We start from the raw sequence: 27,968 nt of genomic DNA, 5'->3' as shown, positions 1-27,968 counted from the left end.
AGCTTTAGTGAAGAGGCTGTGTGGTAAAACAGACATTTAGTGTAAGAAGCACTACTTCATTACTCCACTTTATAAACTGGATAAAGGTATTATTTGTAACCTTCAGTTCACTTTAACATACTGAAGGTTTAACTATCAAAATAATTATTGGACACGACTTGAAGTCCTCTTGAATATTAAAGTAGTAATACTAGAAGGGCTGAATTAATTTTGTCTGTAACAACTATGTGACTGTGAATTCCAGTCTCATCAGTCAATGGAGAATATGCAACCAGTCGTCTATCGCAAGGCATGGTGGGAAATACTTAAAATGGTGCATTCGGGTGCAGAATGAAGAGAATGCGAGATGTGTAATTGTCTAATTCTCTGGTTTCAAAGCCAAACATTGAGAGATATTAAAAACATAAAACACGATTGTCGTGTTCGGTCCACAGGTGTCATATTCCTATTGCGTATTATGTCCTACCTGCAGTCCAAAACCCCAAAACATAGTCCTACAGTACCATAATAATGACAAAGAAAAGCAGCAGATTGTCATTATTTGGAAGCTATGACAAGCAAATGTAGGGCATTTCCGATGATAACATAATTTTCAATCTCCTAATTATATATTTGATTTATCGTTTCATCCCCAAATTGAACCAATGCATAATAACCATTTACCATAAAAAAAGATTGGTTGACATGTATTATATGGTTACGTTATTATCTTACAATTATGTTTTTTTGCGTCCCATATGCTGTATGTCAGACTGCCAAACGTGTCAAGGGAGGTTCCCATTTTCCAGTTGCCAGGTATAAACCACTATTTGGGTCATTCGTGTGTACTGATCGTGATATATCCGACGGACTATGAACGCAGCGCACTTTCCCTGTGCTGACCTCTGACAGCCGCTCATGGATCACAAACACGGAAGCAGCATGGCGTCCAACAGCAGCGGCTCCGACAGGCAACGGGTTGCCCAGCAAAGACTGAGAATAATTGCCGGGCACTTACAGAGACCAGTGGACGTTGACTCGACCATCCTTGCCGCGGAGTGCAAAGCCCAGGGCTCCGAGACACACGTCGAGGAGAAGACGGTGCCGAAGAGGAGGTACAAGGCTGTGATGGAGCGGTGGACGAGGGTCCATCCTCTGTGGCTTTAGCTAGTTATTAAGTCAAACATCAGTGGGTTAATATGTAAACAAGACCCAATAGGGTGACATGCTCTGACGGACTAGCTTTCCAAGCATCTACAGCGTAGGGAGACATGGCTAAAGCTGGTTGTAATTAGCCTGCAAGCTAACGTACTTGGCTACAGAGTGGGTGCGGCTAGGTTCACTCTCAGGAGTTTAACGTCGATGTGGTCGACTTTCTTAAAGTTAAAACCTTTTCTGTGGCTCTTAATATATAATGCAATTTGTTTTATGGCAGTTTTTCCGTGTCAGTGAGATTGTAAAAGCCTAGAAAAATGTAAACGTTGCGGCGTTTACTGATGCTTCAGATAAACTACAGCGATGTAGTTCATTTCAACTGACACGAGTACGTCACTCTTTATTTGACGACCATGTAAACATGTTGGAAGGGTAATCATCGAGATATTGCAAGTTTTAGGTTTGTCTTAACTAAATCTCAATATACAGGAACAACTAAGAGCAACAGAGGAAAGAGACAGTCAGACTTCTTGTCTCCTCTGTCTCCTGTGATTGGCCAGAACAAGTGGTGGTCTGACTTTCAACCTATTGGCAGCTCAGTTCCTTTTGAGGAACGCCTTCAAACTGTGCTGACATCTAGTGTCAGTCTGAGATAACAGCTACAGCTAAAGGGTGAAAGCAGCACTCAAAAGTATGAGCATTTGGCCTTGTAAAATTCATCATGTCCTGTTCTGGTCAGTGTGACACACTGATGATATGAGAGAATGTTATGTCTTGCAGCCCTGTCTGTTATGCCAAGTGAGTCCTGGGCGTATTGGTGTTTTACAGTGTGGGGCAATTAAAAGTTAAGGACATAATAGTTCAACAGTCAGTGGGTTTATCCATCAGTATCAGCATTGTGAGAGACTGACATGGGGCATCAGTAAAGGGCAAAGTTATAGAGCAATACATCTTTTTTTAACAGGAACAGGGGCAATACAACAGTGTGGTGAAGTTCAGGTAGCCTGCTCGTTGTCCCTGCCTTTTAGTTAATTTTACATAACCATATACCGTGCTGTGATCGTAGAATAACAGAGAGTCACTTTTTGTTTGGAGAAGTGCCAAGAGACGGATTTTCAGCCACAATTGTACAGTTTGGACGTACTCGCTGCTCCTTTCTGGTATGGTTAGTTCGGTGGTTTCAGGCAGAAATTCTGATTTGCAGGTTGCGTGGTGTCCCAGCGCTACCTAGCCCCAACTAATAGTTTAATACAACGGCCCCACAATCAATCCTGCCTTCATGAAGATCAAAATGTCCAGTTTATGTTAAAACTGTTTAGTAAAGTTTTAGTTTAGGGCTGTAGTTTGTGCCACTGTTGAATTGGATTGCACTATACTGAGAAGCATTCCCAGTATATGTCCAGTGTAGTCATAGATATGCACATTTAATTAAAGATGTAAGTCCACATATTCCATGACTTCATTTCAGCTCATAGTCTAAGACTGATTATCTTTTATCTGTTGTCCAAAGAAGCATTATTGTAGAAACATAATTCCACCAGCATTATAGTGTTAAATGCACATGTTCATGCAATTTTAGCATATAATATGCAAAATTAGTTTTTTGACTGTTAGCATAATTTCAATTTTGCATTTGAAGCTGCTTCATCATTAAAAAAAAATTATTTTTTAAATTCTGGGATCCATTTTGTTCTCTTTCCTTTTTGTGCTATGGGTCGAGTTAATGTCAGGACATATTTATTTATATATTCCAAAATTACAAATCACAGATTTGCCTTTGAGGGCATCTGTACAGCATGCTCTATCCTTGATTCAGATAAGGAAAAAAACTTGAGATACACACAGGCAGAAATTAGCTCAGTTTATCAAAACAAATGAATTGAGACCTACTGCTTTGCCTATAAAAAGGGCCGTGCTTTTGTCCTTAAATGTACAAACTTGCCACATTTATTGATACATTTCTATTCAGTATGTTCAGCAGCTTTGACAGCATGTCAATGGTGGCGAGGATTCATTAAAGTATGACTCGTGTGTCTCTCTCATCTATACTCTCGCTCTTAATTTATAGGAAACTCCATTTCGTCTGGTATTAATCTTAATTATGGCTTTTACTCCACTGTGTTAGCATCCCATCCCAAGAGACCCATGAGTTATGGTTGCTCTGTGAGTGGTGAGCTGTCTGTCCGCAGACAGTAAGTACAGCATAGACAGTCTAGTATCCTCTGTGGTTGTGAAGCTGGTGATTATTTTTGGACGTCCTCAACAGTATAGCATAGCAGCAGCTGTTTCCACATCTTAAGGTGTCAAGGCTGTACTCAAAGAACAGAAAAGTACGGCTGAAGCCTGCGTACTGTTGAAGCGGACATGCTAAATAATTAGCTGGAGCTTGATCTGAACAGTATTAAAGATAGCTATGGAGAACCGTGCCTACCAGGTGCCATGAATGCAAAATATTTCAATGCGTTTGATGGGAAATGGCTGACTGCACAGGCAGGGTGTCTGCTAGCCTCCCCCTGTTGATGGATATGCTATTTAAATGTGTCGCTTCTGCATGGCAATGTCAACAAGCTGCCTGTGTGCAGAGCGCTATGTAGCTGTAGGCACCCGGGGAATATTGTAGGTGTGCTTGTCCGCTCCCTCCAATATTGTAAATTTGCCAACTGATAGCCAGCCCCACCTTGAATGAATGCAAAGACTGCGAATGACTGAATAGAATATGGAGACTTTTACATTTTCCCTCAGTGAATTGCTCTATGTCTGGTTGTTAAAATTTCAGCATGAAGTATTTTATCAGCAAGGACTCAACCCATTCCTCTTTGTCTTGGTGAAATGGCCCATGCCCAGCGGGACTGTGGCACCTTCACACTTGTTTTTTTTTAACTTCCTCTGCTGGTATTTCATGTCATGCTGGTATTTCATGTCATATTTTACCTTCAATGTAAAGTGTACAAATTGTGAGCTTAACCTTTGCCAATATTTGTTTTTCCACAGGCAGGAGATTATGAAATGGAATGGCTGGGGATACAGCGATACCAAATTCCTCTTCAATAAGAAAGGTCAAGCAGAATTTACCGGCAAAAGGTATTGTATATTATCACATCAACACTCTTGGATAATGTTTATGCTCATCTGTTGAGGATTTAGAAAATAAATCTTCAGTACTAGGTCTCATTCACAGCCTCTAGTCTTGTTCTGTCACAGCCATGGTGCCTACCTTCATTCATAAGTTGGGATAGCTTGAGGATGGTGACGGTGCTGCATTGATCATTTTCACTGCCCCCACTGAGTGCTTTTGAGATCAGTAGCTGGCCCCGTCTTACACTCTCAGCAATGTGGTGCTATTGCCACCTAGTGGTTGGCATTTGAACTGTTTACTTTCATCTGAAAAGGTCACTGATTGTGCTTGTCAGCTCTCCCCAAACTCTGTTGCTCATTAACAGAAACCACTTTCTAAATCTATTCAAAAATGGAGCATGTTATGTCAGTAATTATTAATGTATCTCTTGGGAGGTTGTGGATGCACGCTGTCATTCACAGACTGTTGGAGACAAAATATTTGGTTTGAATGTAAGAGGGGAAACGAAGCCAGTCGTCCTCATGCTTTCTGAACACGGCTCCAGTTTAGAACAGCACCTTTTATCATAGGTATAGATAAGCCTTGTGATCGTAATCACGACGTGTGACTTTGGCATAGACGGCTCTGCTTGTGAGATTGTAAACACGGAGAGCTGGCACACACTGCGCAAGAGGATGTATTTTGAGTAATGAGCCAAATTGGACAGGATGTTGCACAGCAAATGGTTTCTGCCTGTGCAAGCAGTTGCCACGAACCGCTCGGTGCCCTCTCGACTGAAAAGCTACCTGGGTGGCTTACAATATCCATGGCTGGGGTGCTGCTGAATGGATGTCAAAGACTGTATTCTCCTCCTCCTCCGTGCCCACTGTGACAGAGGCTTTTTCATTATAGAGTGTGTTTCATGGTCTCTTGGACAAAGGCACACCACAGTCCCCTGATGGGCTGGCCCGGGCTGTGCCAGCGGCTCAATTATGCAGAGCATGGCGAGGGCGATCATACGGACAGCACTGTCATTGCTGCTCTGCTTGCCTAATAACCTCATTGGACTCAAACCTCACGCTCTATTCTTATTAGACACAGCCCTGGTTTTCCAAATGAAGAAGCCCAGTCAAGCATTTAGATGTTTTCAATTGGAGAGCTTTGACTTCCACGACTGGAAATCACTATTACATGAGGCGTAGTTGATTTTTTTTTTTGTATTTTTTATTTTTTTTGTATTGGTTGGTCACACAATCTGTCTTCTTTTACACATTCCAGGTATAAACTGAGTGGTATGATCATCCCTGCTCTGAAAGAATGGATGGAAGGCACGTTTGGAACCAATATGCAGCATAAATCTCCAGCAACGGTGAGTGTAATTCATATATTATTCGTTGTGTCTCTAATGAATGGCAGAAAAAGAGCACTTAGTCACAGTTACAAAAATCACAATGGCTTGTTTTGTTTCAGCCCATTCTGACTAGCGGTGCTGTGCAGCCTCCCACTCTTAACGAGGCCTTTGTGGAGGAACTGACATCCACAGGAATTCCCTTCTCTCTTGACGCAGAAGACCGGGTGTTTCGTGCCCACGGTAAGGCATGCTGGGAGGAGGCTTTGGACATATCCCTGGTTTTTTAAAATTAATATTTCTGTGTGCTTCTCATCTCATTCCTGTATTTTCTTCCAGGCCATTGCTTACACGAGATCTTTGCTCTGCGAGAGGGGAAAGTTGGTCGTGTCCCAGATCTGGTGGTATGGCCAAGTGAGTTCAGAAGCCGCGCCGTCTCTGTGTTTTTATCGGTCTGTTTTTCTCTACCCACGTAGCATCGCTGATACCCCCCCCCCCCCCCCCCCGCTGGCTTAGCTGATTTAAAGGGTTAATCTCTGCAGAGGCAGGGATATTAATATGTATGAGTGGAGGCTTAATAAGAATCGTCAGGGGGAGGACGGTTGACACCCAATACTCCACGGTCGGGCCCTGCACAGCACACCCATGAATTATGATTCCGAGATTGGTTTTCTGTTGTTATGGCTGGCACTATTTTATCATGCAAATGAGTGTTGACTGATGGCTGGAACTTGATTAGCACCCTCCCAAATGGGCAGCAAATCATCAAGAAACTGTAGGCGTCGTTTCATCCTCACCAGCACCACATTTAAATTTGACCAACCCCACAAATACGCTCTCGTTCGCTATGTACCTAATCGATATTTTGACTAGTAATTTGCATTCCTCGGTCGTCCCACCGAGTCGAGCTGTGTATTTTAAGTGGAGGTTTAGTTAGTTGAACTGTAATCCGTAGGCAGAAGCTGTGTGATGACAAAATGCAGGCATTTCTCACTGCCTCTAAAAGCACTTGGGGCCAGTCGAGCACATCCACGTAGGTGGGCATTGCTACTCTTCCCACTCGCTCACCACTCCAGAGTGAATGGATGTGAGCGCCGTGATTGGCTAAAGCATGTTTATATTGATCCAGCACATCCCACCCCAGAGAGCGTAGCTTCATGCAGTGTGACTCCGCCTGAGGAAAGCCCCAGGCAAATCACAACTATCAGGCAAATCAAAACGTCCCCCAGCTCTAATGGCTCAGGCCCTACACATTTATTTATTGTCTCCTGTATACACACAGTGTTATTTCCTTTACAATGTGTCTACTCTGGTTATTAAGCACTTACTTTATGAATGCAATAGAGGACGGTAAATGGAAACATTTTCTTTATGATGGCCACTAATTTCTACAACGATATTCTGTGTCTTTGCAGACTGCCACAATGATGTCGTGAAAATTGTGGAACTGGCGTGCAAACACGATGTTTGTTTAATACCATATGGAGGTGAGTCGTGAAATCAATGGCTCTAAGCAGCATAATTAGCTGTCGCATATTGTACACTTGATGTGTATTTATATTTAATGTACTTTAATATATTCTCTACTCCCATCCCGTGCTGGTGAATTGTTAATAAAGCCACGTAATCTGTGAATGAACCTGGTAAATAAGGTACTGCTGACATTCCAGGAGATGTTTTGCAGAATGTTTTTGCAAAAAAACATATTAAGAGGCATCCTGGACCCCCAATCTAAGCATATGATGTAAATCCACAGTTCACTCTCCAGCCTGGAGACCTCTATCATATGTCATACCGTTCTCTTCCCTCCCCCCCAATGTCTCCTGGTACTGTAACTATTTCATGATGACAAAATGAATGAAATCAAATTAATCTTATATAGTATTGCAGCAGTTTGTCAACAGCTTCATGAGAATGATAAAAGTCAGTCACACGTTTATGCATTTAACTCCTGAAGCCTCCAGTCATTTTAGAAGGATAGGTTATTTGCACGGTGCAAACTTGCCGTCTTTTGTTTTACTGTGTTTTGCATAACTGTCACTTCAAATAGTCACACTTAAAAAAATAATAAAAGTGGTGTTCATTTGTGAAGATTATCTTTTTGAACAAAAGTATCAAAAATGTTGGTTTGCCGCAGAGCATATTTTCTGTAATAATGCAATCATTTTCTTTCTGTGGAGGGAACCAGAGCCATGCTAACTTCTGGGGTCGGCCTGCAAACATACATCATCCCTGCAGCTCGCTATATGATACCTGCATTTGCTACTCATACCAGAACAATTCTTTTTTTCATACCTTTCTTTGAGAAATATAAACACATTTTTGTATTCATTATTTAATAGCAAGCGCTAGATTCACAAGTGTGTGTTTGTGTTCAGAACATGAAAGCCGGGAAGTGTTTTGTGTAATAACACCTCTATAATAATAATCCTCTCGTAACTGTTGTTTGTCTCTCTCAGGGGGGACTAGTGTCTCCAGTGGCCTAGAGTGCCCCCCAGAGGAAACTCGCTCCATTGTCTCTCTGGATACCTCACAGATGGTACGTAAACACCTGTGTCTGAAGAGTTGATCCGCACTAATGACAAGATAAACAGAAACCAACTCGAATGCGGTACGATGCAGCCGAATGAATACCATCATTGTGAAACCGAAAATGTTGTGTTGCATTAAGAGTGTTTCTATTTTTTATGTGCGCTATGCCATTAATGTGTGATGAACTCTTATTCAGTGAGACGAGTATTCAGATTTAATTATAATCAGCTTTTGACTATTTTAACAAGTGAACTCATCGTCTCAACCTGTGCCACCAATTACAAATGCATGCTATTGCATTATGGGAAATAGTGTTTTATCAAGACCACAATGAAAAATTGAGCAATTGTATTTTCCATGTTGGCATTTTTCTGTATACTTTCATACACCAGAGAGGGAATGTTCTACATAATCAGAATAATGTTAAACGTGATGAATCAGTTAGTCAGTCAATAGAAATGTATTATCTTTATTTTAAACTTATTTATCAAGCAACAACATTTTATAGTTCTACATTCCGAGTTATTTTTTTAATATAAATGTAAATTGAATGCACTTGGATCTGGGAATCCGATGGAACTAAATGTTTCAGTATTTATTTACTTACTGAAAATCAGCTTTATTTTCAGCCATTTTCAGAATGAGCCTATTTGTTGTGTGTTGGTGGAGCACAAATTAATTCCTTTTTTTAAGTTGTTGAATGTGTTGCTTGGGGCACCAGCCATTAAGTTACATGGAATCTGAGCATGAACGTGATGATGTTTTATTGGATACGATATGAAATGCTGAATATCGTCACCAGTAGCGTCCCGCCCTTTGATCCAGGCTCACATAGAGGTGATATATAAGCTGTCTGGATGCTGCTAGCCTCGCAGTCATTGAGTTTCCACAGACACCAGTGACCGGTGTTCTGTGTCAGGGGTCAGAGGTGAGGTGGCTCCAATGGAAGCACATGAAAGGAGCGGTGTGGTTGGAACATAAAGTTTACTACCTCTGGAGAATAATTGATGGCAGGTGTGAAATGACCTCCTGTAAGTAAGGCTGGGGCCACATGGCCAGCGGCCCAAATAAGAGGCATATATTTGGAATCAGATGTTAAATTGAGTTTAACCTTGAGGAAAATGTCTCCGTCCCGCTGCACTCGTTTATCCTCAGACATGTGACCGTCCGGCCAGAAGGACATGCTGGTGCAGAACTTCAAAAAGTATTGTAGGCAAGGGACTGTCCCCACGGACTGCTTTTAAAGACAGCGTTTATGTCTGAGCCCGAGATATTTCAAGTCAACAAACCAGATGATGGTGATACGCAACGCTTTATTTTATTAAGAGATCTTGTAACGTATGTGTTCTTTTTAGACAAAGTAAACAAACGGCGTTGGAGAGTATTTCTGTTCCACTGTATGGTATGAAGCATTTATACAGAATGTTTCATGACCTCCACACTCATGTTGCTTGTTTTTTGTTTTTTTTCTCACAGAACCGCATCCTGTGGATTGACGAGAAAAATTTAACTGCCCATATGGAAGCTGGCATCGTCGGTCAGGATTTGGAGAGATTGGTAAGCGCTGCTCACCCATCCATATTCATCCACTAAAAGAGCTTTTAAAAAAATGCTGTGTAATGTTGTGCCAACAATCAAGCTGTGTGACCATTCACATGCAGGTTGCCCATGCTCAGTCACCTTGGTACTCTTTGCTGAGTAGATCGAACAGCGCTTAGGAAAGGAGTTTGAGACGGGAGCAGAGTGCTGACGGGGAGAGATTAGAGAGTGAGGCGGCGGTCATGAGCAGATGGCACCATCAAGCTAATTCAGAAAAATGGAGAAGGAGCGGGCATTTGATGTAGGGGAATGCGTGAGCTGCATTTAAAGCAGACTCCACCTCTGCATTTAGACTGGGCTAATTTGATGGAGCAGATGGGTCTGCATTATAAAAAGTCTTCCAGGGGAGTGCTGTGATAAAACAAGGCCTGACTTGAGCCCCGTCTTGCGCTTCCGGTGAGGGTTGTTGTTGTACTTTAAGGTCCTTCTAATTATTACCATTAAATGTTCTGCCTAAAGATGCAATCTGTTTGGGGGTGGGCTGCCTTCAGGAGAATGTGTGTTCCTGATGACCGACACATTTTCCTCAAAGCCGTCGGGATAATGCGTCTGATGAAGGTTGCTCAAAGGATTTTTCCTTTGTCGACCCAAAGTACATGTTCACATTGTTATGGCCACGTGGCAAGTAACAACGTAGTCACTTACTGTTGTAAATTGGGCAGAACTATGGAAGCTGACTGTGCACCAATGCCAACAGCAAGCACGACTGTCTGAGACGTAGCCTATATAACTCCTATATTTACATAAACATGTAGTTGTTAAGTTTCTGTAATTGTATTTTGACCAGTAATAATGATAAAAATGCCTTTACATGTTGTTGTTGTTGTACACATAACATCAGTTATCCAGTCGAGCAGTGGAATTCGACACTGATCTTGTTTTAGTGTTTTTGTACTTTTTCCACTCGTTTTATTTTCGGCCAATGTAAAAATGTTTGATTTTCAGTGAAATGCAGCAGCAGGGCTTTAATTATATTTGTTCCCTTTTCTTGCTCATGTTCTTTTTGCTTGTTATTAAAACATTATTGTGGGTTTACAACGACATTGTTTTCCAAACATGTTTGGCTCGTTTATTATTATTTGTATTTCTTTTCACAGCTGAATGAGAGCGGCTACTGTACAGGACATGAGCCGGACTCCATGGAGTTCAGCTCCCTGGGGGGCTGGGTAGCAACCAGAGCATCAGGCATGAAGAAGAACATCTACGGCAACATTGAGGACCTGGTGAGTCGCCCGCCCTCCTCTTTACCGTCCTGCTCGTGTTTGTTCCAAAGCCTGACAGTCAGCACACAGCTGTTACTGCACACTAATTAGGAAGGAAATTATTAGCATATAAGTTTTGTGGACTTTAAAAGAATGCGACGGTTTGTATATTTTGTGTCTGAAAGTGTTTGTGGTGTTGCTGTTTTGTGGCTGAATAGGTCGTCCACATAAGGATGGTGACCCCCCAAGGAGTGATTGAAAAGAGCTGTCAGGGCCCACGCATGTCCATAGGGCCAGACATTCACCACTTCATCTTGGGCTCAGAAGGTTTGCCGCCTATCTCAAGTGATTTCAGTACACCAGGGCATTTGGGCACGTGTGTGTGTTAATGTGTGGTTTGTGTGCAGGACTTTGAGATAAAACAGTAACATCAGGACGGTTCTCAGGCTCTAGGCTTCTTACACATTAACCAGCTTTGCAGGAACAGTGATCTGGAGGTGTATAAGTTAGGAACCAGCAAGTGTCCTCCCCGCCCCATCTGCGGTGCCCTGTCCTTGTGAACGCCCACAGAGAATACCGCCATATGCCAGGTTCCCCCTAAATAATGAGGAGGTTCAGAGACTCTTGGCATCGCTATGTTTAACAGCTGTGAATGCAAACGTTATATTCACCCTACGAAGCTCAGCAATCTGCTCCCCGACTGGGCTGGGATCACTGTGGAAATCTCCATTTATAGCCAAACCAGCAATTGCAGCACCAAGAGCACAGCTTTATATACAACATCCAAATCACAAGTGACTGCTGTAGAATGTGGATTACAACTAAACATGTCTCCACCACATGAAAGTATTATTACTAGTAGATATGATTGTTAACGGGGTCGAGGCATGTGGAAATGAGTAAAACATGATAGTGTCCAAAACATGTGAAGTTTATAAAGAGTGTCATAACATGTCTGTGCAGCAGATTGTTGACAAATCAAATCGGGTTTCATTCAGCTGTAACAGCCACATCAAACAAGTTCTTGTAAGTGATGCTGAATTTAATAACTAGCTATGCTGTCAATCATAAAATGGGTTTGAAAATTTCTTCCATAACAGCAAGTTGATTCAACCTCAAAATCTGAAACTAGCTGAGAGAGAAATACTCTTTGAATGGATCCGTCTAATATCAGAATACCAGCGCTGTGGGTGTATAACTGTAGTCCACGGTAGCAAGTTGAATGTTTCAAAGGCCCACTTTATAAACTAAGGCTAATAATAAAAGTGAGAATAGTGCTTCGTATCGTGTGAAACATCTGGAGGTGAGCTGGGGTTTGGTGGTCTAGCAGAGATGGACCACACGTCTCCGGGAGTTCATATACTTTTGGGAGGCTTAACACTAGAACTAAGAGGTCACAGCAGACACAGTCTCATTAGAATGATCTACTTCCTCACCCCAGGAACTACATCTTGCAGTCTGACAGTAGGCCATAACAACAACACAGAACCACAGTCAAACCATCAACTATGTTCTGCATGTTAAGTTGAATGCGTCCATTTTATCAGAAACTACGGTGAAACCTCAGAGCTTCTCATTCACCGCCCAACAACCGTGACTCCCTATCTCTCTGACCTTGAGCTAGCCTGAATGCAAAGTATTTTCCTCACTCTTGCTTTCAACCGGTGTAGAGAATGAGTGGATTAATCAATGATAATCCCTTCTTCTCTGTCAAAACTCATCTCAACCGTGGAGGCTGTAATGTAGTTGTGTGAAGCCAACCGGTGCTAATTCAATATACAGAGTCAGTTAGTAGTGGCTTCATAGTGGTCAATGTTTGTTTTTTTTTTTTTTTTTATATTTGATGCTGGAAGCAGAGAGACTTTTCATCGTGAATAGTCCTTCTCCCCAAATCCTGTCAGATGAGGTTTATTTAATAGAGATGGTCACAGTACAAAAAAACAAAAAGGCTTAAACTGCACTCCAGCATTTCATTGCATTCGTTTTTCTGACCTTGCTGTTCTTATTACCTCCCTTTATTCCTCACTCGCTCACCCTCCTTGACTCCCCTCCACTCTAGCTCCTCCCAAGCTCTCTCTCTCTCTCTCGCTCTCTCTCTCTGACTCCTCCTTGCTCACTCACTCACTCACTCACTCAGTGGCTCCTCCTGCGTACTGTCAGGAAGGAGGAGCCTTTTTGAGGTTGAGGCCTAATGGAGTCACATGTTTTGCACTGGGCCACTAGGGAGCAGCGTGTGGCATGTAGTGTCACGTTAGAGGGCTCATTAACAACCACACCAGGCGGAGGAAGCCTCTTAGTGGAGCCAGCTATGTTCAGGGAACATGCGTCTCTAAATGGACATTGTCTGCAATAACACTGACTGGGGTGGGGGGGTAATGGGTTTGGTTCTCACCGATAAAATGTCCCAAACATGATATTAGGTCTGCTACTAACAATTACTTTAAGTTAAACACACTTCCAATATTGTTTGATAACAGGTGTTGCGGTTTTACTGAACACAATTACACACATTAAAACATGTTATTGAATAAAACGCTATAAATTCATTGATAGTGATTAAACATGAGACAGAGATGGCCTGTATACAGCCTGACACAGTTAGCAACTAGCAGGAGTTGGAAGAGACCAGAAACGGAGCTAAACAAAAGTGGAACTTCTATTCACCAGATTGCAACAGAAGTTTATATTGCTTAACAAGCACTTCCTAGCTACAGTTTACTGTGAACTCGGATACTCTCGTGAAAGCAGTTTTTAAGTGTTCTTCCCAGACATTTATGCTGCGTAAGGTAGACACTTTTTTTTTAAACATGCAATCTGACTCCTTCAGCAGCAGTTCATGTTTTCACTTTTCAGGGCCATGAGGTCAGCCAGAGGTTTTGACGTACCTGTATATATGTGTTGCTGCCGTTGGCCTCGCTGCCTTTGATAGGGCTCTGCTTTATTTCCTCAAGGTCTTAAGTTGATAAATCTTAGTTGTGTGCGGTAGAAAACCAGATCTGCTCGGTGAAATGTGAGACAAAGGTCACCCAAGGGACCTTTGGGACGTGTAGCAGAGCCCTGTAAAACGGGCGTACGCTCCGCTCAGAGAGGGGGTTAGGTCGTATCAATTGTGGGAATGGATTTACTTCTTTCTGCACCACTCAAAATCTCTCACTGTGATTTTCCACAGGAACCCTGGGCGTGGTTACGGAGGTAACGATGAAGATCCGTCCCGTGCCGGAGTATCAGAAATACGGCTCAGTGGTATTCCCTAATTTTGAGCAGGGAGTTGCCTGTCTCCGAGAGGTCGCCAAACAGGTAACATGTTAAACTATCTCTTAACATGTGGCGCTGAATCACTGCGTTCTCCCTCCATGGCTCTTTTTGAGTGCGTTGCCGGTTTGCCCAAATTGCAATGAGCATTTTTCAGGTCTTCACTTGTTTTAAATGTACAGATCTGAATGTATTTTTGGACCAGCTTGTACTCTTTGTTAAAACCCCAAACTAAGCCAGTCCAAAACCTTTAATCAGACCTTTATGTTGAGACGCGACAGGCTGACAATGCCAAAGCAAATCACAACCTTACGGTGCCAATTGGAACTTTTTTTTATCAGATGCATCAAGTTAAAAGAAAAAGACGTTGAAGTCTATACACTGTACATTTGGGACATTAAGCAAGAAAGTAAAAGCTTTAATTCAAGGTTCCAACGGTCGCACTGAATGTTGACAATAATAAGTATCGGTTGAATTTGATATCTTGTTTTCACATAATTGTGCCCTATGATTCAAACCAACTAATAAAGACCAACTTTTGTTTTGCAGAGGTGTGCCCCAGCATCTATACGACTCATGGATAATGAACAATTTAAATTTGGTGAGTTTTGTTTGATCATTCAGCCTTGACTTAAAGCATTACAGCTGCTGCCATTCCTCTGAGTGCTCTGTGGTGACCCTTCACTGTACAAGTGGGACTTTATCTGACCTATTTCTAATTTTCAGGAAGTGCTTTTCCTTTTGGGCCCAAATGTAACCATTGGCTTTAACCGGCTCATGGCAGGCTTTTAACCAGCAGCATTATAATCACTTTCATTTTTACTTTACATTTGTTTCCCTCTCTGTGTTTCTTTGTCAATATTTGTGTTGCTGTTTCATCGATTACCTCTGAGAGAAGAACAATGACTGGCAATGCTACCGCATGTAATGATTTTACCTTCTGCAGCAGTGAATTGTTAAATTGATTATTATTTTATTCTGCAGGAGAATAGCTGCACACAAACAGACGAAGAATTGAAGCAAAATGAAAAATGACCCTGGCCAAAATGAAGTAGTTGTTACATTGAAGTTTTATGATGTTGTTTCTTAAGGTCTGGTGGAATGCATCTGGCATTGCTAGAGATCTCTGTAAAGTTCCCCAGTCTCCAGGGATCTCATTATCTCCCCTATATTTCCACTTTTCACAGAGTAGGCACTTCTTAGCATTAAGCAGGGAAGATGAAGCAGCCAGGTTTTCCACTAATAACTAAAACTCGTGGCTCTATGATACCTTCTTGGGCTTATTAGTGGGTTGTCCTCACTTTTAATCATGTTGGCTGTTGAGTAAGGAGGGTTGATGTATTCACAGGTCTTTTCCAGATTGGGATTACAAGTACAATTTAGCGCGGCCCGTCTTAATGCACAAGATAAATAATAAGAATGCAGTATTGGATAGCGGCGAGTTGATACGCAAAAAAACAAAAGCCCACAGAGGGGAGAGTTAAAAGCAAAATGATGCACATAGTAGGTGTAATCTTCTCTCTCTGGATGTTGAGTATTTAATTAACCAGTATGATGGCTGCGAGAGACCTAAAGACCTGCAATCAAATTTTGGAATGGAAACAATTAGGACACTAAGTGATGAAGAGACTTGAGCATGGGGGGGGGGGGAAGTAAATGAACTGTTAAGTCTCGGCGACATCACCCGTGACTTCCCCGCAGTGATTGATAACCATCCCATTGGCCCCAGCCTCTCATTTTCGCTTGTCCACAGGCGCTTTTGTGCGTCCGATCAGAAATAAATCAAAAAGTGTGGGTGAGGAAGACGGATATCGCTGTGTCAACCCCACTTCCCTTCGGAAACCCTCTGATTTATAGTCGCTGTCGCTGGCAGCCACTGGCCAGTTGTAAAGTTATTCAAATGTTACCATTTATTTTTCCTCCTTTTGTTTGAAACCTCAAATAAATCTGACTCGCTGCAGAATGTAAGCAGAAGGGTGTGACTAATGTGTGAAAAAGAAATGGTTGGCCTACTTCTTTGTGAATAGATGGAGCCGATCCTTATCTCCTGTGTTTACAGGTCATGCCCTGAAGCCTCAAGTATCTTCAATGTTCACATCCTTTCTGGACGGGTTGAAGACATTTTACATCACCAAGGTAAAAGAAACAAATAGTTAGAAGTGAACATCACCAGTTGCTTTGTCCCCGAGTATTTTTCATGATCCTTTTTCAATCGCCAGTTCAAAGGGTTCGACACCAACTGCTTGTGCGTGGCCACCCTCCTGTTTGAGGGAGGCCGTGAGAAGGTCCTGCAGCACGAGAAGCAAGTTTATGACATCGCTGCAAAATTTGGGTAAGTAGGAGTTCTCCTTCTGTCCTATAACTGAGCACGTTACAAAGATCAGTTACAGATCCCGGCCGTGTCAAGCACAGGAATGACAGAGCACCATTTGGTGAGACTTGAGACATGGTGCCTGAGGCCCTGATGTCACTTTATTTAACCAGCCATTATGTATTAGCAGTGACAAGGATGGAGAAGCACAGTTGCACACTTCAGACTTGGCTTCTACTCAGTAGTTTGTCTCTGTAGATTGATGGATCACCTGTGGATGTCCTCCTGTCAGGCCAGCTTTTATGTTAAAGTAGGTGTGGTGTGGGCGATGATAGCGGGGCAGAGCTCCCCTCAGGACAGCGCAGGGCGAGAGGACACAGCCCGGGAGTGCCGCTGTGATTGATTGTGAAACGGATCAATGAGGACTTTGGTGGAAATCAGTTCCCTGTCATACGGAGAGGGATTCTCTCTATCCTCAACAAAAGTTTAATAGATGAGTTCATCCCAACATAAATTAAGAGTTATGCAGTTCAACTGGTTATTGTTTGTTGGTGATTCTGAGATGAGTTTTCTTTTACTGTGTATCTTTTTTTCATTGTTTATTTTGAATATTGAATTTTTTTTTATAGCAACATTACTCTGAAAATATGATTTCAAAAGAACTTTTCTGCTTTTTGATTTTCAAAATGTATCTTAAAGAGATTTTCTAAATTGGTTGCTAGTTTGCATTTTCCTCTTATGTTCTTCTCTTTATCACCTCTGGACTTAACTGTAAAACATCTGTCAGCATCCTTTCACTGCAAGAAACGCAACAGCTTTTTGGGTAAATGTTTGGATACACTGTTCAAACCAAATGTGTTCAGTTTAAGCTAATTCACTCATTAAAAAGCAAAACAGTGAGCCTTATGTTAACTGTGCATACTAATATAAATGTATTTGTTACGTATTTCGTAGTGGAAACTTACCAACAAAAACCCTTCCTAAAATAAGAACAAATATTGATGTTCTACCAACTAGTCAGACACCAATAGCTCATTACAACACCAGTTTAAGCGGGGACAAACCCGGGATCCTCAGTGCTCCTCACTGGGGGATGTCGGTGATTTCTTCCTCGGTAAAGCTCATCGATTATAAATAACTGTTGGTGTTATTCTTTGGCTCAGTGCCGAGACTTGCAGGGAGCTGGACCGCTGCCCTGGAAGCGGTCCAGCAATTAAATCACCAGAAACTTGTCAGTTACGTGCAGCATCCTCAGCTTTATTGCATTATTAAAAATAAATCGTGATCACCAATCAGATCAAGTGCCAGTGATGGATTGGTGCGGTTCTGTGAAGAATATTTTCTGGTGGTGTTGGGGAAACGGGAAGAAGGGTAAAAAAAAAAAATCAATATAGTGATTTTCTAATGAGCTTGGGCTGATTAGTTTGGGTGGTAGATGAAAATCTGATTACCCACTGCAGGTGATGGATGTGTGGCTGACCTGTGGCGATGCACAGATCACAGCTTCATTGATCTGTACATTGTTTGATTGACAGGCTCCCAGGCAGCTGTTGTGAGGCGTGCGATCTGACCAACAAAGCTGAAAGAAAGGAGCTGTTAAATATTAACCCTGTTATCTGCTTCTAGGGGGCTGGCAGCCGGAGAGGACAATGGGCAGAGGGGCTACATGTTGACCTTCGTCATCGCTTACCTCCGGGTGGGTCACTCTTCTGGCTTTTTTTTTTTCTGCCGGCGCTTGACGCGCAGGTGGGGGCGTGCGGGGATGAACGCAATCTGACAGCAGATAGGATAGTGAGAAACACAGAAAGGCTGCAGAATGTGACCTCGGGAGGTCTTTGATTTGATCTGGTCACGGTTGTTGTCAGGGTGTCTAACACTGAGGTGTCTACACCATGAGGAGAACACAGTGGGTTCAGTCACAATGACAATGGAGAGTTATCTTAGGTCAGTCCTGTCAGAGAGGCCGTTTTTCATCACAGAAACAAGCAAGGAGTCTTACGGGCACTGACATAACCTGGTTACTCTGGGCTTCCTTAAACATACTGCTCTTCACCTTTTTGTTTTTAAAATACACAAATTGCGGCTTTAGAGTTAGACCGACTTGTGCTATCATATATTTGTAAAGGGAAAACTGGCTCCAATTATGTTGTCAATCCAATTGTGCCCAAACAAAACCCTGACAAATGAAACAACTAAATCACTAAAACATTAAAAAACATTAAGCCGTAGTTCCAAAGTAAGTTTGGGTTAGTGGAGAAAGCTTGATCACTGCCAGAACAAGTAGATTTTAAAGTCACCAGGTTGCTACAGAGCATGTAAACCTTCTGTATCCTGGTGTCTTTTGTGCATGTAAATGTACTGAATGACCATTAACTGCCTACTAATGCTGATATTGTACTCCGAGCAGGACTTGGGGATGGACTACTATGTGATCGGGGAGTCCTTTGAAACCTCTGTGCCTTGGGACAGGTAAAGACACCGATATGAGCTGTCGGCTTCTCGCTGTTAAGTTTAAGTACATGTAAACGTTTTTCTTTTCTCACCTCCTACACGTTCAGTCCTAAGCGACTCCTCCGTCTTTGTCCTGCTCCCGTTTCTTTTATTTCTCTTTGCTTCTGTCTTTGCCATTCACCTTCATGCCTGCCTTCTCCCCCCATTAACCAGCTCTGCGTTGGCGTAAGCTTTGCTTCCTCAGCCTACAAACTCGGCATTACTGACGCGCGCACACACACACACACACACACACACACACACACACACAGTAGGAGAGACCTATCTGTTTGCGTTCTGTGTGAGGAAATGCAATATGAGCCACATATTCATCTCACATCCACATGTGGTGTGTTCTGCATTTTGTCCATGGTTTCATCATCATTTTGTTATATACACACACACACACACTCACACAGACAGCTCCGTGTTGTGTAACATGCCTGTCGGGAGAGACCAAGAGATCAGGCACTGAGGCGAGCATATGTGCCTGGCTCATTACCCCCCTCCTCCCCCTCCCCCATCCTCCACACACTGCTGCACATGCTTAGGACTGGCGGCCATTTCCACACCAGTGGAAACCTCTCCCACAATGGTCGTCATGTTAGTCTCCTGCTATTCCTCTTTTCATGTCCATTTCTGAATTTTGATAATGTTTCATTGCTAATTAAATCAGTTTAATGAAAGTTCCCTTTTACATTAGATTATTATGTTTTTAAATACGCAAATATTGCAGTTTGGATTCCAATGTCATTTTGCAATTCTGTTGGATATGGTTAATTTATTTTAAATTCTACCTAATACTTTATTTCCAGGGTGTTGGACATCTGCCGGAACGTAAAGGCACGGATCACTCGAGAGTGTAAAGACAAAGGAGTGCAGTTTGCACCGTTGTCCACATGCAGGTAATGTTTGCAAACATTACAAATGACATAAAGACTGATTTTTCTTTCTACAAAAAGTTCTCAAATGTGTCCCTTCTCAAATTTTGACTGTCAGAAAAGACCAAAACCAACAATGTGTTAGACCATCTTTATATATTTTCCCTACCCAGTCTGTCACGCCCATTTGTTAGTGTTTAAAAAGAAATATGTACTTTAATTTCTAAAAGAGAATAAGTAACTTCTTAAACTAGCAGGGCACTGCCAGAATAAATAGTCATTAACACTTTAAATGTTGTCTTAACACAATTAGCCGAGAGGAACTGTGACGTAAATCAAGAACTCTCTGATGAAACAATAAGCACGTATGATGACTCTGACCAGACTTTCAAATTTTTGGTACTTTACATTCAAAAATACTCAACATTAATTTTCAATAACAATTAAGTATTGAGGTTGTACTCCCCGACCCCCTGGTGAGTTAGCGAGGGCCACACAGCCAGACGGACAATCTGACAAACAGCCGGCGAGCCGGCCGAGGAGCACCAGGCTTCTGCTCGCCGATTGCGGACAGATTAGACCTCGGCCTGATTATGCGACAGCCATTCATTTCCCGGCTGCAGTCTGTCACATGATTGATTTGTCCATTTAACCTCTAGAACAGTCAGCGTGCCAGGTGATGGGCCATGTCAAATGAACAAGGGCTCTGAACCCTGCTCCTCCACAGAGAGAGGGAGAGAGAGAGAGAGAGGGAGAGGGAGGGAGAGAAGCATTTTATTCCTAACAACCATTTTTTACACTTTCTCCATTTAATCTAGAAGAAGCCACATGAGCAGTAAGGATGTTTTATTCTGTGTAAAACAACAGACTGATCCATTTTCTGTCTCGCATCAGTGAGTCATCCTGTTACCTGCAGCACAAATGTGGCTCGGATAATTAAAAGCATTTGATGGCCATTTAATGCCTGATAATGTTATGTTATTAAAGGTGACAGTGCTTCCGCGCTCTCCTCCGCTTTTGGGAAACCATGAATGGAATTGAGGTCAGGGGTTCACTGGGGAAAGGCAAACCTCCCACTTTACTTTGTCTTCCCATTATGAAGCGGGGAACGCATTTATTGTATGAAAATGGAGCACCTTGCCAAAACACTGCTCTTTGTATTTCATGTAAATTAGATTTCAAGAGCTGAGGGAGAAACATTTAAGGAGTCTTTCATGCTTATGTAAACACGACTTTTACCTGGTTTCTTACAGGGTGACTCAGACATACGACGCCGGTGCCTGCGTCTACTTTTACTTTGCCTTCAACTACAGAGGACTCAGTGATCCAGTACACGTGTATGAAGAAGTGGAGGTATGACCGGTTACATTTGTATCAACATTATGCCGTGGTCCAGTTCTTTTCTAGATCATAACTATACCTGAAGTGAAGATATGTTGAATCTTCAACACCCCAGAAAGTGAGTGACTCTGGTTCTATTTTTTTTTCTATTTCCTAGCATGCAGCTAGAGAAGAGATTCTTGCCAATGGAGGGAGCTTGTCACATCACCATGGAGGTACTAAACCCTGAAAAATACATACAAAAATATCTGGTTTGTGTTAATCATTCACGAGTAGAACATTGAATGGTATGACATGTTATTTCCAAAGAAAAGGCAGCACGGCGAGCTCTCCCAGCGTGTTTCTCCACGATAGCGAGCAGGCGACCAGTCGAGCTATAAATGTGCATTTGGTCGGAGATCTTTCGCATGTCCGAAATATGTTCCTGCGGCTCAGATGAATGTCTCTGAATCGGCTATTTGTTCATTTTCGGCAGTGACCAAATGAAACGTGAGCAGGGGAGGGCGGTGGAACAACTCTCTGGGCCCCATCAGGGCTAACCGAAATGGCTGCCTTATCTATATTGCCATCCGCCTCGCTGTTTTCATACATCACTTCAGGCTATTCATCACACCTGTCAAAAACAGTATGCAGTGAATCAGCTGCGATATTAAATCACAATTTTTCCTGAAGGCGGGGACGGGTTCAAAATTAAAAGATTGCTAATAAAAAGGAGGCGGTGGGCCGGGGTAAATGATGCCGCCATTATCACCGGCTGTATACTGACCTCCAAACGGTGGCCCAGCCACCCCGAGCAGCTCGGGGAGGTGACGGGGGGGGGGGGTGGAGGAGGGGATATTGATGCAGCTCCTGCGTGCAAGGCCCACTCTGTAATTGTGATTAATAACAGTGAGGCTCGCTATCTGAGCGCAGACAGGCCGGTTTGTCTGCCCACAATCAGCGCTTGACAAATGGAGCTAGTTTCACTGGGTTTTGTGTATCAAACAAAACAGATGTAGTCGAGGATGGTGAGGTGGGAGGGCACCAGAGGAAATATACTTTTTATTTTTTATTTTGTCTCCCTGTATTTACAGCAGGTCAGTGTTGTGCTGCGTGGGCGGAGGTAAGGGAATCTGGGCGTGTAGAGCGCTGCAGGACATAATACTCAGCCAACACCGCCACGTGTTGACTGCTGTCCATCACGAAAACGCTGCGAATTTTAAGTTTCGAGTTTCTCACTTAAAAAAAGATCTGTGTGATCGTTCGCTGGTTCTGAACGTTAGGAGAAAATGTCCTCTTTAACTAGGTCACCAGTGTCGCAGCGGTGAAGAGTTGTTGAACATCCATCACCAGGAGAGTCATCCATCTATCAGCCAATACTCTGGCTCGGCCGTATCACAGCAAGGCAGGGCCGCTGCCTTCCCCCCGTCTTTCATGTCCTGACCCCCATTTGTCAGAGAAGCTCGGGGGAGAGCGAGAGCGTGTCGAGGGGTTGCGGCTCAGCATGTCCACTGCAGTCTCCTCTGTACGAGGGCCACCCCGGGGTGCCCAGCATCTTCACCTCACCTTGTGGCGCTGCAAAAGCTCCAATACCGCTAACTCCGCCTAACACACAGGTCGCTGCACTAAGGAGGCAGAAAAATGACCTGATTCAGTGAAGTTCCCACCTCGCCTTTCGCCCCGGCGCTTCCCCGGGCTTTTTCACACGAGAGGGATATGACACTTAAAAAAAAAAAATAAAAAATAAAGAAATCTGTCATTTCTGAAATAACTACCTGCTCTTCTTTGCATGTCTCAGCTGCACAGACCTAGCCTGGTGAGATTGATTGCAATAGCAAGCAAAAAAGAGAGAATATGACAAGATAGATGTGTAAATTATCACAGTGATGGAGGCAATGATGCAGTCCCAGCACCTTCTGTTTTCTCTCCTTTTCCTGAGAGGAGGGAGGGACGGAGGTGGAACGAGGAGGAAGGACTGAAGAGGAGGAGGTTGGGGAGAGCAGGGTACTTTCTTAGTTATTGGGTAGCAGCTGATTGGTCCCTGTGTCACCATCTGGAGGTTTGTGTGGTATCAGGGTCCCTGGTGACCTCGCTGTCTGCCCTGTTTTGTCAGGAGACGGGCCTCACTAGCCTCATGTCTGATCCCCATCTGGGTTTCCTGGCTGGACTCTCATAACAGGCGGCTTCCTCCCTCAACACTGGAGCTCCGCAACTAGTGATGCAAAGAGAGGCGTGCAGAGAGGGAAGGGAAGGCGTGTGAACACTCCCATCATGCACCTTTGTTTTTTCAGGCCTCTCTATCTAATCTCAAGTGGTTACACTGCTGATTTGAAGTGTTTACTCAGCGAGCAGCACCTGTTTCAAGCTGCTCTGTTCTCAAATTTATCTTTTTTTTGTTTTGGAATAGAGATATTGTGTGTTTCTTTTAAGTTGACGCGACCTCCAAAAGTTAACATTTACCCAGCTCTGATCGGAAATATTTAAAGTGCGCCTTTGTGTAGCAAACGTAATGTCCTTTAATTCTCTTTTGATAATGACTAGCTTTTTATCCTCTTTAAGAGACGTTTAAATGCAGCAGGGGTGTTAATGCTGGTGGTCAAAGACGGTGCGTACTGTGTAACAGCATTGCCACCAGTTCAATTCAGGCTGGCGATTAACTAGTAACAGTTATTTTCATTATCAATTAATCTATTCTTTTTTTGGTTCAGTCTGAAAAATAACAAATAAATTCCTGGAGCCCAAACTAAAAAACAAAGATATTCTACACGGATGTAAAACAGCAAATCCTCAAATTTGAGAAACTGGAACCAGGGAATCTTTTATATATTTATTACCACGTTCAAACTTACTTTGATCAAAACGTTCCCATTTTTGTCTGTCTCAACCATCAAATAAAAGCAAAAACCGTCTCTCTTACTTTTATAAACCATGCATCCCTCAGCATCTACAGATGCTCTGTTAAAGCTGAAAATCAATCTTCATCGTACAGATTGTGGCTGAGTTTACACTTTACAATTCAACAGCTTTATCGGCTTGTATAAAACCAAAGTTCCTATTTTATTTGAAGTTCTCTAACAATAGTTTGGCTCCCCGGTGAGGTTGTTCCAGTCCTCCTCAGTCACCAGACCTCTCGCTGGCTCCAGACTCTCCGCTAAGAACCTGTCGGGCACAGGCGCCGTGGAGTATGTCGGACTAGACAGCTGGTGAAGCAATGGGCACCCTCACTAGGCTTGGTGCCACAGCCTCCCTCGCTCCTCAGGTTGGGGGTTTGTAGGAGGAGGAGGAGGAGCAGGAGGGGATGGTTGAAGAGCGGCTGAAAGCCAAAGTCCTGCTGACAGAGGACCATTGTGTGGTGCTCCGCGGTTGGCTTTGGCACCCTGTTGATGATCAGGCCAGTGTTAGAGGGCACAGAGCTGCGTTCAGGACAAGAGAGCACAACATCCCTCGTAGGTCAGCTGGATGAACGCGCTCGTGTGCACAATGAGATGGAAACACACACACACACAGACGGACAAACGCTCCAGCGGCTCGGGAGGGAGGGAAACGGAGGGGAGTGTGGTGGCTCAAAGAACGAGGGAGCCGGGGAACGGCCCGCTACAGCCGCCAGCCGGCCCCTCCTCTGGGAACACACAGAGCCTAATGAGTTTGATAGTCTGCTGAGCTCCATAAATCATGCCATGCAAAACATTTCTCCTCTCTGAATAAAAGCATTTATCACCCTCTGTTTATTCACTCACTCTCACAAGATTGATTGGCTCCCAGCAGCCCGCTGAGCAATCAGCCGTGCCGATTCCTCTATTTCTCCCCCTCGGTCCTCTTCCTTGAGTTCATTTATTTATTTATCTATTTTCTCTCCTATGTCATTCAGTGGGGAAACTTCGGAAGGAGTGGATGAGAGAGGCCGTGTCCAATGTCGGCATGGGGATGCTGAAGTCTGTCAAGGACTACGTTGACCCCAATAACATCTTCGGCAACAGGAACCTCCTCTAATTTCCCGCTCACCTTTTTCTAAAGAAAAAAAAAAAAAGCAACTTGTGCATTTTGGATTAATGGATACTAAATGTGAATTTAAAATGGATTTCATCAGTCATTTGTGCCATTTATTCATTCACCTAAACCTTGTCTTTTACATTATATTGCACTTAATATGCTGTAACAATCATTGTCACTCACTGTGCAGCTCATTTTTCACAGCCTCAGCTTGTTGGAGCTACGGCCATGATGCAACCAGACGTGATGCAACAAAACCTTGATTTATGTCATATTTTCTTATATATAACCATTTCCTAAATATCCTTGCCAACATGGTTAATTCATCTGTTTGTTTGTTTTCTTACTTTCCACTTGTGTGTGTGTGTGTGCGTGCTTTTGGGGCACTTCTCCAGTGGTAAGTTGTAGATGAATGTGCCTTTCTAAAGCTTCTGTCTGCCTTCCCTTTCTCCCACTAAACACTCTGCTGGTGTACAGTGAGTCCCTTTGTGGAGCAACATTAACTTGGACATGATGTTTTCTATGTCTTCATCTTTTTCTTGCCCTCATGCCTTTGTTTTACTGACCTATTGCCATAAGAAACTGTGTGTGTGTGTGTGCGCGCCTGCCTCTGCCTGCCTGCCTCTGCCTAGATTAAAGCCTCACCCTCCCCCCCCCCCCCCCCCAGAAGTACAGTATGATTACAAAGAGAGATATTCCTTGTGTGTTTAGTGTTTTTGTGCTCAAAGTGTTTACCTTGCATGGTTAGTTACTGGGAAAGTGAAGTGGGGGGGGGGGGGGAGCCATCGCGTTTTTGTATCACGGCTGCTTCAATGTCACCAAGTTTGCAGTTTCGAGGCCTCTGGATCCTGGTGCTCACGTTGTACCAAAGACTCAACACATAAGAACATGCAAACACACCGTAAACATATGTTTGACTATGTGACCCTCGCACATATTTAGTAACTTCATGCACAGCTAAAATATATATATTTTTTAATCAGCATTATGCAAAGATGACCCTTCTGAGAGCTGTAAAATGTAGATATGGGTCTGTTGCACATGCTAAAACCTTCTACATAATGTGTCTTGTGTTCAAGACGCTGTATTTAATTATTTCTTTTCCATGGATTTGCTCAGAAATTCCTCCTAAAATAGTTTCCCTTGTTCTGTACGGTGTAATAGATTTTTGGAACGGATCCTGTAATGTACAATTTGATACCAGGCTTGAACCATTTGTTAATGATAACCATTGATTTTGAAGGAATCTCGCCTTTTTTTTCTCTTTCTGATCTGTGCTTCACATTTTCCTGAACCACCTTGTCCTATTTAACTCATATTCCCCCAAATAAAAGGACTCGTTAGGGACCCGTCTGTATGACATTTTATCCCCGTGTCAAACAACGTGTGAGAGCTTCTGAGCGTTCTGGATGTACCTTTTGTTATTTTCCACTTCTCTTAACAACGTCGTAACATCGGAGTACATTTTGTCAATGCTGTTTGTGCAATAAATTGAACTAAAACATCTCATTTGTTGAATTTTTCTTTCAGTAATATACAACACTGTTCAGAGAGCAGAACTCGTCCCCTCTCTCGTACACCATTTACAATTCAGCTCTTCAATAGTAGCTTTTATTAACGTTGTCAGACGGTGCTAAGAGGGTCAACAGGAGCCTCGGAGCAGCTTTTTGTTCTTTCTACCTGTGCCACACTGAGTTCAAGGTAATCCAGCACAAAGGAGTTTAACACCGCCTGTCTTACGCCTCCTGACAGGAAGATTTCTTTTGTTTGCTCCACACAGGCTCAGTAGGAAATCATCTTCACCCACACAGCCACCCACGCGCTGCTTGCTGACGTCACAGCCATCAACAGCAATAGAGATCAGCCGTGGACGATGAAATGCAGTTATCACACTCCCACTCTGGCCTAATACACAGGATCGTGTGAATGAATACAGCGGGTATAAATACCACATAAAGGATTAAACAATATCTCTGATCAATCAATGCAGTTGTTAGAGTTGTGGAATATTGATTACAGATTCATATATTTGCAGCTAATTCTAATTTTCTTTGGTATTATCTTTTCTAACCCTGACTGCATTATGCAACTTCTTTTCAAAGTAATGTGTGTACATCTGCAGTATTCACGGATAGCATTTCATGTGCAAAGATACATTTGTCCACATGAGGTCAGCACTGCACTGGGAGAAATACTCATTGTAGACTACTGAGCAGAGTCACTGGTCCTTAATGTAAGTAAAAGTAGAAAGACTGGAATATAAAATGTCCTGCATTGGAAATGTCACTTAAGGAAAATTATGCATTTTCAGAAAGATGTACTGTTACAGATAATACAATTACATTGTTTGTAGATATATATATATATATATATACACATATCTATATACACATGAATATTTAGCATAAGTATTAACTGATTGACAACAGTCCCTGAAAAAAAATCAAGCTTTGTCCACAGACCCTGTTAAGATTTATGGTAAGTGAATCCAAAAACAAACCTGCAATTACTGCTTATCACAATAGATGCCAGTTTCCTTTCTTTCCAGTTTCTTTGTCACCCACTGCCACGCCCCTTTAGGAGACCAGTGCCATGTCCTGAGTCTATTACCTCCAGTGGGAAAAGTGAACGTGAGCAGATTATGACCAATGACCACCGGCACTTTAGAGAAACCAAATCTATAACATTTAAAATCATTGGCTGAGCTTGTAATGCGGTATTTTGTAATTGAGTATCTTTGTTGTAACCAAGACCCCAGGAAGTCCGTCACGTGATGCCATGGGGCCCCAAAAATGCTCTTTGTGGATCCTACAGGTGACTTCTGCTTTCACTGAGGAACTTTTACCTTCAGTAA

At 42.9% G+C, this 27,968-nt stretch overlaps 1 protein-coding gene across 1 annotated transcript; it reads left to right on the top strand.

Moving 5' to 3' along the window:
- The first annotated feature begins 875 nt into the window (after positions 1 to 875).
- Positions 876 to 26,620, top strand: agps (alkylglycerone phosphate synthase). The gene is made up of 20 exons (XM_076107418.1): positions 876 to 1,094; positions 4,126 to 4,215; positions 5,468 to 5,558; positions 5,660 to 5,780; positions 5,877 to 5,951; positions 6,953 to 7,024; positions 7,997 to 8,076; positions 9,546 to 9,626; positions 10,766 to 10,891; positions 11,089 to 11,197; positions 14,040 to 14,167; positions 14,672 to 14,723; positions 16,182 to 16,258; positions 16,342 to 16,454; positions 18,060 to 18,129; positions 18,841 to 18,902; positions 19,739 to 19,828; positions 21,058 to 21,157; positions 21,303 to 21,360; positions 24,993 to 26,620. Exons 1-20 carry the CDS (start codon positions 898 to 900, stop codon positions 25,112 to 25,114), a joined length of 1,914 nt encoding a protein of 637 aa, XP_075963533.1. The 5' UTR covers positions 876 to 897; the 3' UTR covers positions 25,115 to 26,620.
- The last annotated feature ends 1,348 nt before the right edge of the window (positions 26,621 to 27,968 follow it).

This window comes from Anarhichas minor, unplaced genomic scaffold, assembly GCF_050575085.1.
Source record: "Anarhichas minor isolate MPS153535 unplaced genomic scaffold, ASM5057508v1 ptg000004l, whole genome shotgun sequence".
NCBI lineage: Eukaryota > Metazoa > Chordata > Actinopteri > Perciformes > Anarhichadidae > Anarhichas > Anarhichas minor.
The sequence above is the reverse complement of the archived record's forward strand: the minus strand, read 5'-3'. Positions and strand labels throughout refer to the sequence as shown.

Coding starts and splice junctions, on each gene's coding strand:
- agps (XM_076107418.1), top strand. CDS start 898: ATGGATCACAAACACGGAAGCAGCATGGCGTCCAACAGCAGCGGCTCC. Junction 14,168..14,671: donor TCCGAGAGGTCGCCAAACAG/GTAACATGTTAA, acceptor TTTGTTTTGCAG/AGGTGTGCCCCAGCATCTAT. Junction 21,361..24,992: donor CTTGTCACATCACCATGGAG/GTACTAAACCCT, acceptor TATGTCATTCAG/TGGGGAAACTTCGGAAGGAG.